The 12,354-nt window shown below is 42.0% G+C and overlaps 1 protein-coding gene across 1 annotated transcript in view; it reads left to right on the top strand.

Annotated features, from left to right (window-relative positions):
- Positions 1-8,787, top strand: part of LOC122147197 (tripartite motif-containing protein 16-like) — a 30,747-nt gene extending 21,960 nt beyond the window's left edge. Inside the window, exons 7-9 of the mRNA XM_042768687.1 lie at positions 6,782-6,941; positions 7,082-7,129; positions 7,339-8,787. Of these exons, the coding sequence (XP_042624621.1) occupies positions 6,782-6,941; positions 7,082-7,129; positions 7,339-7,859 (729 nt within the window). The 3' untranslated portion in view covers positions 7,860-8,787. The remainder of the gene's footprint in view (positions 1-6,781; positions 6,942-7,081; positions 7,130-7,338) is intronic.
- The last annotated feature ends 3,567 nt before the right edge of the window (positions 8,788-12,354 follow it).

Raw genomic sequence — 12,354 nt, 5'->3', positions numbered from 1 at the left:
GTGTGACTGCATTAAATTCTGAGGAATATAATGACATTTATCTCACTTTGAGAAGATATATATGCTGGAGGGGCTGCTGGGCGGGAGCAGCCCTCTCAGTGTACCGTCTCCTCATGTAGGGAGGCGCAGAATCAGAGTGTTGCCGCCCGCGCTCCCCCGCGTCGGGACCGGTGGCTGAAGCAACGCTCTGGGCCAGGGTTTCCCAGCCTAAGCCAGATCTGAGGGCCGTGCTTCAGGCTGGGAGGTTCTCGGCTATGAAGTCCTGACACATCGGTCACGACTGCAGAGGACGGCCCCTACTGGGGTAGAGTGGTGTTTACACGCATTACACGGTGCCCATCTCTCCTCAGTGCCCTCAGGAAATCAATCTGCCAACCCTGCCAGAGCTCCAGGGCGCAGCGGTTCCCAGTGAGCGCTGCTCTCAGTTTCTTCCACATTGGGGAGCTGGGTTTGAGACTGAACACCAAGAAGAGTGTACTTTCTCCAGTTCAGAGAACCACCTATCTAGGCGTAGTATGGGATTCGACCGCGATGCAGGCACGATTGTCCCCTGCTCGTATCGAGTCGATCCTCATCTCAGTCAAGAGAGTCAAAGAAGGCCAGTCACTCACTGTCAAACAATTTCAGAGATTGTTGGGTCCGATGGCAGCTGCGTCCAACGTGATACCTCTTGGCCTGCTGTACATGAAACCCCTACAGTGGTGGCTCAAGACCAAGGGATTTTCCCCGAGGGGCAATCCACTTCTAACTATCAAGGTCACGCGGCGCTGCCTCCGTGCCCCTTAGACATGTGGAAGAAACCTTGGTTCTTGAATCAGGGCCCGGTGCTGGGAGCTCCTGGTCACCGTGTAACACTAGCGACGGATGCATCCCTCACTGGTTGGGGTGCGGTCATGAGTGGCCACCCTGCCCGCGGTCTGTGGAGCGGTCGCCATTCTACATGGTATATCAGTTGTCTAGAGATGCTAGCTGTGCATCAAGCATTAAAATATTCCTCCCAGACCTGAGAGGTCACCATGTGTTGGTGCGCACCGTCAACACAGCGGTGGTCTCTTATATCAACCAGCAGGGAGGTCTGTGTTTGTGCCCCTTGTACAAGCTGGCACACCAGATCCTTCTGTGGTCCCAGGATAAACTCCTCTAGCTCAGAGCAGTATATTTTCCTGGGAGGTTGAATGTTGGAGCAGACATACTGTCGAGACAGGGGCCGAGGCCCGGGGAATGGAGGCTTCACCCTGAGGTGGTGAAGCAGATATGGAGAGTTATTGGACCTCTTTGCGACTCAAGACATCGCAATGTCCCCTCTGGTTCTCTCTAGTTCATCCAGCTCCTCTTGGACTGGACGCTATGGTACAGACCTGGCTGAGGCTTCGTCTGTACACCTTTCCCCTATCGCTCTGCTCCCGGGAGTTCTGGCGAGAGTACGCTGGGATGGGGTTCGGCTGTTATTAGTAGCCCCATTCTGGCCGGGCCGAGTATGGTTCTCAGATCTGGTCTCGCTCCTCGACGGCTCTCCACAGGAGATACCGATCAGGACAGACCTACACTCACAGGCGCAGGGCACGATAATTCACCCTCACCTGGAGTTGTGGAAACTGTGGGTGTGGCCCCAGAGGGGGCACAGCTCATAGCATCCGGTCTCTCAACCGAGGTTGTTGAGACCCTCCTCCAATCCAGAGCTCCCTCAACGAGGAAACTGTACACCCTGAGGTGGAAACTCTTCACCTCATGGTGCAGAGCATGCCAGCTTGACCCGGCTAACTGCCCAGTTGGTACAGTTCTGGAGTTTCTACAAGCCAGGTTCTCTGCAGGGTTGACCCACTCCACCTTAAAGGTTTACGTGGCGGTCATTGCGGCCTACCATGTCCCTCTCGGTGGACAATCAGTGGGAAGACACCCCTTACTGATACATTTCCTCCACGGTGCGCTGAGGCTGAGGCCTCCAGTACGGTCCCGTGTCCCCCCTGGGACTTGGTTGTGGTGTTGGAGGCTCTGTAAAGCTCCATTCGAGCTGATCCAAGATATATCAGATAGACATCTGACCTGTTGGCTATTACCTCTCTGAGGAGAGTCGGAGATCTTCAGGCCCTCTCAGTGGCCCCTACTCATTTCACTTTGCGCCCGGCATGGCCAAAGCACTTCTATACCCTCGAGCGGGTTGTGTTCCTAAGTTCCCTCTGTCACACCACAACCAACAGTACTGCAGGCCTTCTGCCCTCCTCCCTTCCGGGAGTCAGACCAGAAGAAGCTAATTGTATGTATCCAGCTCGAGCGCTGTACACATACGTCCACAGAGCTGCCCTGTGGAGAAAAACAGACCAATTGCTAGTATGCTATGGTCCCCCCAAGAGGGGTTCTCCTGCATCTAAGCAGACTCTTAGTCGTTGGATAGTCGAGGCTATCAACGTATCCTATGAGTCCTCTGGTCCTCTCCTGTTGTTGGGAGCCAAGGCTCACTCCACACGGGGTATGGCGGCATCCAAGGCCTTCTTAGCAGGTGTATCCATGCTGGACATCTGCAACGCTGTGGGGTGGTCCACGCCCTCTACAGTTGCAAGATTTATGGCTTAGACATGCTAGTTACTCCAGGCACTTCTGTCCTCTCGTCCTAAGCTGTGCTCTTCGGATACACACTAGGCAGGGGTTTGGTAGTCTGGCAGCGTTGGTACTCGTTCCCCCAAAGCGTTTCGACGCAGCTCGAGTTCCTGAAGAGGAACGTCTCTAGGTTACGTATGTAACCCTAGTTCCTTGAGGGAACGAGACGCTGCATCTCGGAGCCATAGCCCTGGCACCCCTGCCGGCACTTGCTGGTACTCGAAGCTGATGCCAGCTGTGCGGCATGTGCCTTTATAGCTTCCTGGTCGCTTACGTCACCCCGCCCGTGACGTCACACTCTTCCATGAGACAGATTACACACGATATTCAGAGTCACTCACGCTAAGCGCATTCCCCAAAGCGTTTCGACGCATCGTCTCGTTCCCTCGAGGAACTAGGGTTACATACGTAACCTAGAGACGTTCACTAGGATCTAGTTGTGGTTTCTTAATAAGAGGCTTAACGTAAATCTTTAGTTTTTTATTCAGTTGTCATTTGCACTCAATTTTATTATATTAAATGAAATTACATTTGTAAAATGTTAACTTAACTTATTGAAGTTAACTTGGGCCTAAATGAATCATTTACATTGCATTAACTGAAACTGGGCAGTGGATTTCTAGTTCCCAGCATTCTTTGCATAGGGATAGACCAGGAGCATAAATGTTGAAATTAAGTGCTGTTTAATGTGTTTTTGGTAAAGGGAAAGATTATTAGAGTTTGTTGTTAAGTTATTTTTGACATTTCAAAGAGTTTATGTTTATGTTGATTTTTGAGGTTAACATTATGGTGAAGTATAGAGTTTGTGGTTAGGCTATAGGCTACATGAGCTGTAACTGTGTTAATGTCATGAGAACTTTTTTACTTGATCATTATTTGCATGTTACAAAAGTTGTACTTAGCATGTGAACAAGTGTTATGTTGGTTGTTATATTCTCATAAGAATAAATAAAATAAATCAGTTTGAGGGCCAGTACGTGATTTACACAGTCCATATTGTCAGCATTTCTACCCTTCACAATCAAACGATCATAGAACATTTACGTGCGTGTATGACAGGTATTGACAACCTAAGCACAAGCTCCACTCTTCACCACAGTGGTAACCAAAAAAAAAAAAACTTTTAAAATTTTATGTTGTTTGAACTCTTTAAATGTTCAAAATTACTAAACATTAAAAACATTAAACTCTAACAGGCCTTTCCATTTTGATAAAAATGCAGAAAACTCACGCAACTCTGCATGAAGGCACCAGTCTGAACAGCAACAACACTGGTTGGATTATGTTCAGGGAACATTCACAGAATATGTCAAATGAAATTGGTGTGATCTCATTAAATTATCATGAATTTTACTTATCAGTACATAACTTAATTTAAGTTCAAATAAATGAGTTTAAATGTGTGGAAATATGCATCATAATTTTATTAAGTTAGACCAACAAGCTATTTTTTTGAGTGTAGTCATAGTTTGAGGTCATGGGTAGACAACCAGACTCTTCAAGCCCAGCAGATCCGCTTGAATGGAGCTCTCTAGTCTCACGTGAGTGCTGTCCCACACTTGTTCGCTGTGCTTAATCCAGTCATCCACCAAAGGCACCATGGAGGGTTCACCAGACCAAGGGAGCAGAGGGGGCTGGTAGCCTAGGACACACTGGAAAGGAGTAAGCCCAGTAGATGAATGAATGAGGGAGTCTGTCCATTGGAGGAAGTCACTCCACTTTTGCTGCTCTCTGCTACAATAAGACCTGAGATATCTGCCAATTTCTTGATTGAGTCTCTCTACTTGTCCATTAGACTCTTGTTGATATCCTGATGTAAGACTCACATTAATGTCTAGATGTTTACAGAAAGCTTGCCAAACTCTAGATGTGAATTGAGGCCCCATGTCAGATACAATATCCTCTGGTAGTCCATAAATTCTAAAAACTTGGTGAAACAGTTCCTGGCCACCTCCATGGCTGTAGGCAAACCTTTCAATGGTATGAGTCTATAAGAATTAGAGAATCAATCTATGATTACCATGATAGTGGTATATCCATTAGAGTTGGGCAGGTGTGTGATGAAATCGATGGACAATTGGCACCAAGGTCTGTGTAGAACAGGTAGTGCATGGAGTAAGCCTGTTGGAAGTTCCCTGGGTGTCTTAGACTGAGCAGAAACAGAACAAGCTTTGACAAAAGTAGAAACATCATTAAGACTGGGCCACCAGAAAGAGTTACGGACCAGACTAATTGTTCTGTGGAAACCAGGATGCCCAGAGCTTAAGGAAGTGTGAACCCACTGCTTGGTTCTATGACGTATGAGCGTGAGATATGTACTGTTTATCAGGAGGGCATCCTGGTGGTGCGGGTTCATTCTGTTAAGCACGTTGGATCTCTTCCATGATGTCCCAACTCATCTGTGCTATGATGATAGATGGGGCCAAAATGGGTTCTACTGGATGGTTGTTATGTTGAGGGCCATGTCGGCGTGATAGAGCAACTGCTTTACTGTTTGATACATTCCAGGTTCTTGTGATCAGTTATAACTTAAAGGATGAATGGATCCTTCTAGGTAGTGGCATCATTTATCAAAAGCTTCCTTCATGGAGAGTAGTTCATTGTTGCCTACATCATAGTTTTCTCAGCATTGCTTAATTTACATGAGAAAAAGGCACAGGGATGGAGTTTACCAGGGGTTACCGTGACGTTGTGAGAGAACAGCTCCTATTCCACAATCAGAGGCATCAACCTCCACTAAAAAGGGTAATTATGTAGCCCAGAAAAATGGTTTTGTGGGTATGAAACTCACATTTTTCTAGTTTGACATAAAGTTGATGTTGCTGAAGACGAGAGAGGACTGTCTTGACATTATTGATATGTTGATCCATGTCCTTGGAATAAATCAAAACATCATCAATATAAGCCATCACACATTTGTTCAGTAGGTCACGGAAAATCTCATTAATGAAAGCCTGAACAACAGCTGGTGAGTTTGAGCCCAAACGGCATGACTAAGTACTCATGGTGCGCCCTGGCGGTGAGGAAGCCGGTTTTACACTCTTCATCTTCTCGGATTTGGATAAGATAATAAGCACTTCTCAGGTCAAGATTAGTGTAGATCTGAGCCTCATGTAGCTGTTCTAAGGCTGATGAGACTAAAGGCAATGGAACCCTGTACTTGACTGTGACGTTGTTGAGGTCACGATAGTTTATAAAAGGACGAAGACCCCCGTCCTTCTTTTTAACAAAGAAGAAGCCTGCTGCTGCTGGTGAAGAAGTGCGCAAGATCAGTATTCTGGTGAGGGCTTCCTCTGGTGGTCAGATGGATTAGTTACAAATAGCAGTAGTCTTCTCTTTATTTGCAAGCAAAAAGAAACAGAATATGCAGGAATCAACAGCTTCTGTTGCTTGATTTTGCATTAAATTCTGCACTTGCATAATAGCAAAATCCTAGAGTGTCTGAGCAATTCTTCAGCATATTGAAACCAAACAAAACCTTACCGTGTCTTAATGGTCCTTGTGAAGTTTCAGTGTATCTAACCACTCTAAAGATATAAATAATGGTCAATCTTATTATACAGCTGCTTTTCCTGAGCAAGTCTACTCAGCCCTACAATGTGAATCCTTTGATGTGCTTGAGCTGTTAGATGGACTTTTATATTCTTAGCAGATGTTTTAGCATCCAAACTATTTCCTAGAAAGTCCACATATAGTGTAAGTAGCAAATACTAGAATCTGTAGCTCTACTGTGATATAATAAATATGAGAAGAATGAAGCTGATGCTGTGAAAATGCTGGACTGAGGTGTGTTACTAAAGATAAGTCAAGTCCACATGATATCAGTGCAGGTTACTGGATGAAGTGAAGTGACGTGACATACAGCCAAGTATGGTTACCCATACTCAGAATTTGTGCTCTGCATTTAACCCATCCAAAGTGCACACACACAGCAGTGAACACACACACAACGTGAACACACACCCGGAGCAGTGGGCAGCTATTTATGCAGCGGTGCCCGGGGAGCAGTTGGGGGTTCGGTGCCTTGCTCAAGGGCACCTCAGTCGTGGTATTGCCAGCCCAAGACTCGAACCCACAACCTTAGGGTTAGGAGTCAAACTCTCTAACCAATAGGCCACGACTTCCCCAGTGTGGAGCTGATGAGTTTTGATGTGGTTTTTTTTTTTTTTTTTTTTTTTTTTTTTAGAGTTTCCAGTCTCTCTCAGCACCTCCTGAATCTACAGACGTAAATGAAGATCCCTTTATTTCTCTCTTCTCTTTTGATGGCCTAAGAGAAACTGTCTGTCAGCTGAGAGACAAACTGGAGGATTTCTGCAAAGAGGAGCTGAAGAAGATCTCAGACAGAGGTAAAGTGCTGGAGATTCATCTGCTCTCAGAAACCAGTCCATCATCATCTCTTATCATGGAGAACATCATGTTAGAAATGTCTTAGGAATGGATGCAGGATCATGAGAATCACACTGTTCATGTCTGTTGATTTCCACAGTCACATTCACCAACATTGTTCCCAGAACCAGGAAGGACTTCCTACAATGTAAGTCAGTAAGAAAACAAGTGTGAGTGTGTTCATGTTCTTCCTGTAGACGGAGAAAGAAGAGTTTTATAATTGATGATGTAAATGATGATTATGCTGTACATTGAACATGAAGAGTTCTCTACATGAAAATATCTAACAGATTCATAATTCCTAATTCTGATGTTTTTTTTTTTTTGGTTTTTTTTTTTTGTGTTTATCTCCATCAGATTCCCATCAGCTCACTCTGGATCTGAACACAGTGAATAAATGGCTCCGTCTGTCTGAAAGGAACAGTGCGATTAGAAACACTGGCACAGATCAGGGGTATCCTGATCATCCAGACAGATTTGATCAGTGGTCTCAAGTGTTGTGTAGAGAGAGTGTGTGGGGACGCTGTTACTGGGAGACTGAGTGGAGTGGGAATCACGGTGTGTGTATATCAGTGTCATATAAGAGCATCAGCAGGAAGGGAGGTGATGAGTGTTGGTTTGGATATAATGATCAGTCCTGGAGTTTGTTCTGCTCTCCCTCCAGATACTCATTCAGACACAATAACATACAGACTGTTCTCCCTGTGAAGTCCATCAGCAGTAGAATAGGAGTGTATGTGGATCACAGTGCAGGAACTCTGTCCTTCTACAGTGTCTCTGACACAATGAGCCTCATCCACACAGTCCAGACCACATTCACTCAGCCGCTCTATGCTGGGTTTTGGATAGATTATAAATCATCAGTGAAAATGTGTTGATGAATCAGAACAGATTGTAAGAAGATTCTGTCCATAGTTCTTTAAGCAACATGATAAATCAGTGACTGAGATGTAAAAGAGTCTCTTCTTTTCTCTTTGTTATATTATTGCTGCACCTGAACTTCTGACACTGAAATAACATATCAGAAATATTGTGTGTAATAAATGCTCATATTGTCACGGATTCAGTCACCTCAGCACCAGACCTCTCAGCTCTACCCACTCGTTCCCAATCAACAAAATTATAATCATCCACACCTACATCGCTCATCACTGCACCCCATATAAGCCTTCACTCTACCACAGCACAGCATCTGATCTCATCGATCACTACCCTGTGATCACTTATGCTGGGTACACGCTAAAAGATTTTTAAAATGTGAGAAACCACTAAGATAAGGACAAAAAATCCTAGATTTAACCATTTTGCTCCTATAGTGTGTGGTGTGCTGCAGTTTGACAAAGACAGCACACCACAGGATTTCTAATCGTAAGTATTAAACGTTGAATATTTATGATTCATGATCGAGGTGCCTCCGATGTTCTTCCGAGCAGATTCAGTCACTTTTAACACACCTCACACCACAGGAAAATCTGTTGATAATCTTTAGAGCCACCAAGATAAACAGACATTACCTAGGATTGTCAGAAGGGGAGAAATCAGCCCAAAATCCACCCGATTATCTTATGGTGTGTACCTAGCATTACCTGACTCCTTAATACTCCAGAAATACTTATCCGTGGACTGTCCTGTCTTCCATCTTTGTCTGACTTTGTGGTTCCCTGTTGTATCAGCCCGCACCTGCAAGACAATAAGACTGTTACCATATAAGTTAAGTTTGATCCAAATCTCTGAACTCAGTGACTTACCTGTTGACATTGCTTGTTTCATGTACTACCTGCAAATAAACCTCTGTTGTAGAAATTACCTCTGTGTATCCTCTGTCGGTGACGCATATAGACAGTACGATCAGTGTGTGTGTGAGTAATGCTGAGTGACTATTGTGTGTCTGTGCTTTTCTCAACCTCTATTTGTCTTCATGAAAATCAGTTATTTACTTTTTGATGAATTCATTAATTTCATTTATTTATATAACACAAATAAACACAAAAGGATTTGACCACTGTGCTTTACAGAGTATAAAACTAAGATACAGATAAAAAAGAAAGAAAGCAATAAGACATAATGAAAATAAAACATAATTGAGAATTGCTGAAAGCTCGGGCCAGAAGATAAGACTTTAACTTCGATTTAAACTAATGTACAGAGTACAGGGATCTCAGATAAAAAGGAAGACTGTTCCAGAGCCTAGGTCCAACAACGGCAAAGGCATGATCCCCTCTTGACTTCAGTCATGTTCAAGGCTATGCTAGAGAGTAATGTTTGCAGACCGTAGACACCTGACTGATGTGTTCAGATTTAAAAATTCAGATAGGTACGAGGGTGCAAGACCATTTAGAGATGAAAAAACAAACATCAACTCTATGACATACCGGCAACCAATTTAGAGGCATTAAAATAGGAGTAATATGTTGACATTTGCGGACTCCTGTTAAGGTGTAGAAAATTTTAGGACATCCAGGATCTTATGTCATTTAAACAAACAAGCAAGGTTTCTAAAGCCTTTCTTGTCAGTGTAATTAAAAGGCAGATAAATTTGAGTGTCATCTGCATACAAGTGAAAAGACACTCCATGGCTTCTAAGAATCAAACCTAGGGGTAAAATATATAATGAAAACAGAGTTGAGGACAAATCCTTGAGAAACATCACAGGTAAGAGGAGCTATGGATGGTCCAGAGCTTACAATGCCAACTGAAAAGGTCCTGTCAGTAAGAAAAAAATGTAAACCAACTGGGCCCTTCCACGGATGCCCTCATAATGTTTAAGATGTGACAATAGAATGGCATGTTTACAGAGAGCAGGAACAGAGCCTGAGAGAAGGCTTTTGTTGATAATTAATAGGATCCATGCCCCAACACGGTCAAATATCTGTTTAAAGAAACGAGTAGGAACAATGTCAAGATAAGAGGTAGTAGGCTTCAAATAGTTGACTATATCTGTTAGACAAGACATGGTAGTTGGCTCAAAAGAATTTAAAAACCTGGTGACCATTGTAATATCTGCAGAATGGAGAAGGGTTGACCATTCTCAAACCATTAAAATACCTATTTCATTTCAATTTTCATTTTTGTGATTTAGAGGAAAAATCAATGTTAAGGCATCTCTGCATTACGGACCATTCTGAAAGCAGAATTTATACAAACGTGTATAAAATGCTTTAAAAACTTGTCTAGAGGGTATTTAATAGGTCTGCCCCCCCCCCCCCACCACGTAAGATTTAATTGCACGTTTATATAAAATTTACACAGTCTAATCCATAATGAGCCTTTGCTAATATATTCTGCGCTCAAGCACATGCATTAAGTTTGCCACAAAGCACAGGCAGAAGTAGCCTAATAATTGTGAAAAAGGAGACATTTTAATTATTTATTAATAAACTAATGTTTTCTTGTCGGCTGACAAATTCAAGGTGCTGACTCATTTCCACAGGATGCGCATAATAAGGGAGTATTTGCTTTCATTTTGAATTGGTTCGTTTAAAAGTAAACATTTCAAGCTTTCTGTATATATTTCTCATGTATGTAAGGCACCCCAGTTTTAAGTTATTTCATTATCAGGAAAAAAGGGGAAAAAAAAGAAAGGAAAAAAAAAATGATCGCAAGGGTGCTTCCCTGTTATGCATGCGCATCAATAATTTTCCACACAAACACTTAAATATGAATAGTTAAAGAGCACATTTCTTTTAGGTTACAGTATGGGATCCGCATTAAAAATAAATCTTCACAAGTCTACAACTGAGACAGATGTAGTTATATCCTGTAAATTAAAGGCTATTTGAAGTTTTAAAATGATCTAACAGCTGATGCCGCTCCAATTCATTGATTTTGATTGTTTTAATAAATCTCTTTTACATTAAATAATAAAGATACAAAGCAGGTTAAGTTAGAAATTATTGTACAAATAATTATAAAATGCTATAGACTGCGAATAAGATTGCAGTTTCACATTTTGCATATGCATTACAAAGCTAATTATTTTTAGATGCAATGATACAAAATAAATCCGAAAAAGATTTGTAATGATTAAAAAATATCTAGACAAATAAGAAAAAAAGTTGTGCGTCGCACTCAGCATCAGAGTAGAATACACTCGCATTTAAATGCGGCAGCATTTTTTTTTTTTTTTTGAGTTTTACTTAAATTGTATGAAAGCAAGTAAAGAAGGCTCCCTTTACAATCACTGAAGTTGTCAATTAATGAAGCTCTTTTTTACATCGTGTGCACTTTGTTGATTATAATGAGAGAACTTGAGTTTAAACGTGAGGACATTTTATTAATCAGTCCAATCTTTTTAGTTTCAATGATTTAGCTAAATCGTACAGGTTTAATTTATTTGTTTCTTGTTTTAGTTTGGCCTAAATAATAGGAGCGAAATTATTCAGTGCCTCACGTTTTACTAAAATAATGGAAATAATTTATAAAACGCAACAATTTTTAATCAGTGTACAGACAGATATCTTTTCCCCAAGTAGTCATCTGTCAAAATAAAGGACAGGTGAAGAATAAGAAAGTATGTGCATGTTTTATTCTGTTTTATAAGTTAACGAACGTAACTTATTAAGTAGGCTACTAAAGTTTCATCTGTGAATATTAAATATTTTAACTACAGTGTTTTTCTTTCATTTTCCTCTGACTGCAGCCGTCAAATGTAACACACCAGCGAGGCAAAGCTGATGGCTATTTGTGAAAATGTGCTTTGATGCGTTTGCTTGTGGTCAAAAGCTGCTAATGCACTTTGCAGACGCTGCAGCGGCGGCGCTCGTGGTGGTAGAAAGCACACTCTGGTTGGCCACCTACTGTATCATCCAAAGTTTGTTCATTTAAGTTTAGTTTGTTTAGCCATCCTTCATAGTATTCAACCAGGTTCCTTTCTGTGATCATTTGTTGATTATTTGGGACTTTTATCATTTCCATTTGCTTAACAGTAGCGTTGATGATTAATGTTCTTAATATAGGTAATATAGAGCAAAATAATAATCCTCCTACTAATATGGCAACTCCTAAAAACATTCCCAGTTTAGCAAACCATGCTCCCCATGCTCCAAATTTCAGATCAATCCAATCCCAAATTCGTTTGTCACTTCCGGCATTTGCTGTAACTTCAGCTCTCAATTTTTTTTTATTTTTTTTTTTTTTTTTTTTTAGTCAAAGCTTCACTAAAAGCTCCCCCAGATAAAAGTACAACATTGATCTCCAAACATAACACAAACTCCTCCCTTGTCTGCCAAGAGCCAATTAAGAGCCTGTCTGTTTTGTCATGTGATTCTACTTGTTGCGTGCACTTGGTCTCCTAATAAGGATAACGCATCCTCAGTATAATTAATGAATCTTTGTTGACTATAATAAATGTAATTAATCCACTCTGCATTTTTG

This window comes from Cyprinus carpio, chromosome A2 (genome assembly GCF_018340385.1).
Source record: "Cyprinus carpio isolate SPL01 chromosome A2, ASM1834038v1, whole genome shotgun sequence".
NCBI classification, from domain to species: Eukaryota; Metazoa; Chordata; class Actinopteri; order Cypriniformes; family Cyprinidae; genus Cyprinus; species Cyprinus carpio.
This window is presented reverse-complemented; position numbering and strand designations above follow the sequence as displayed.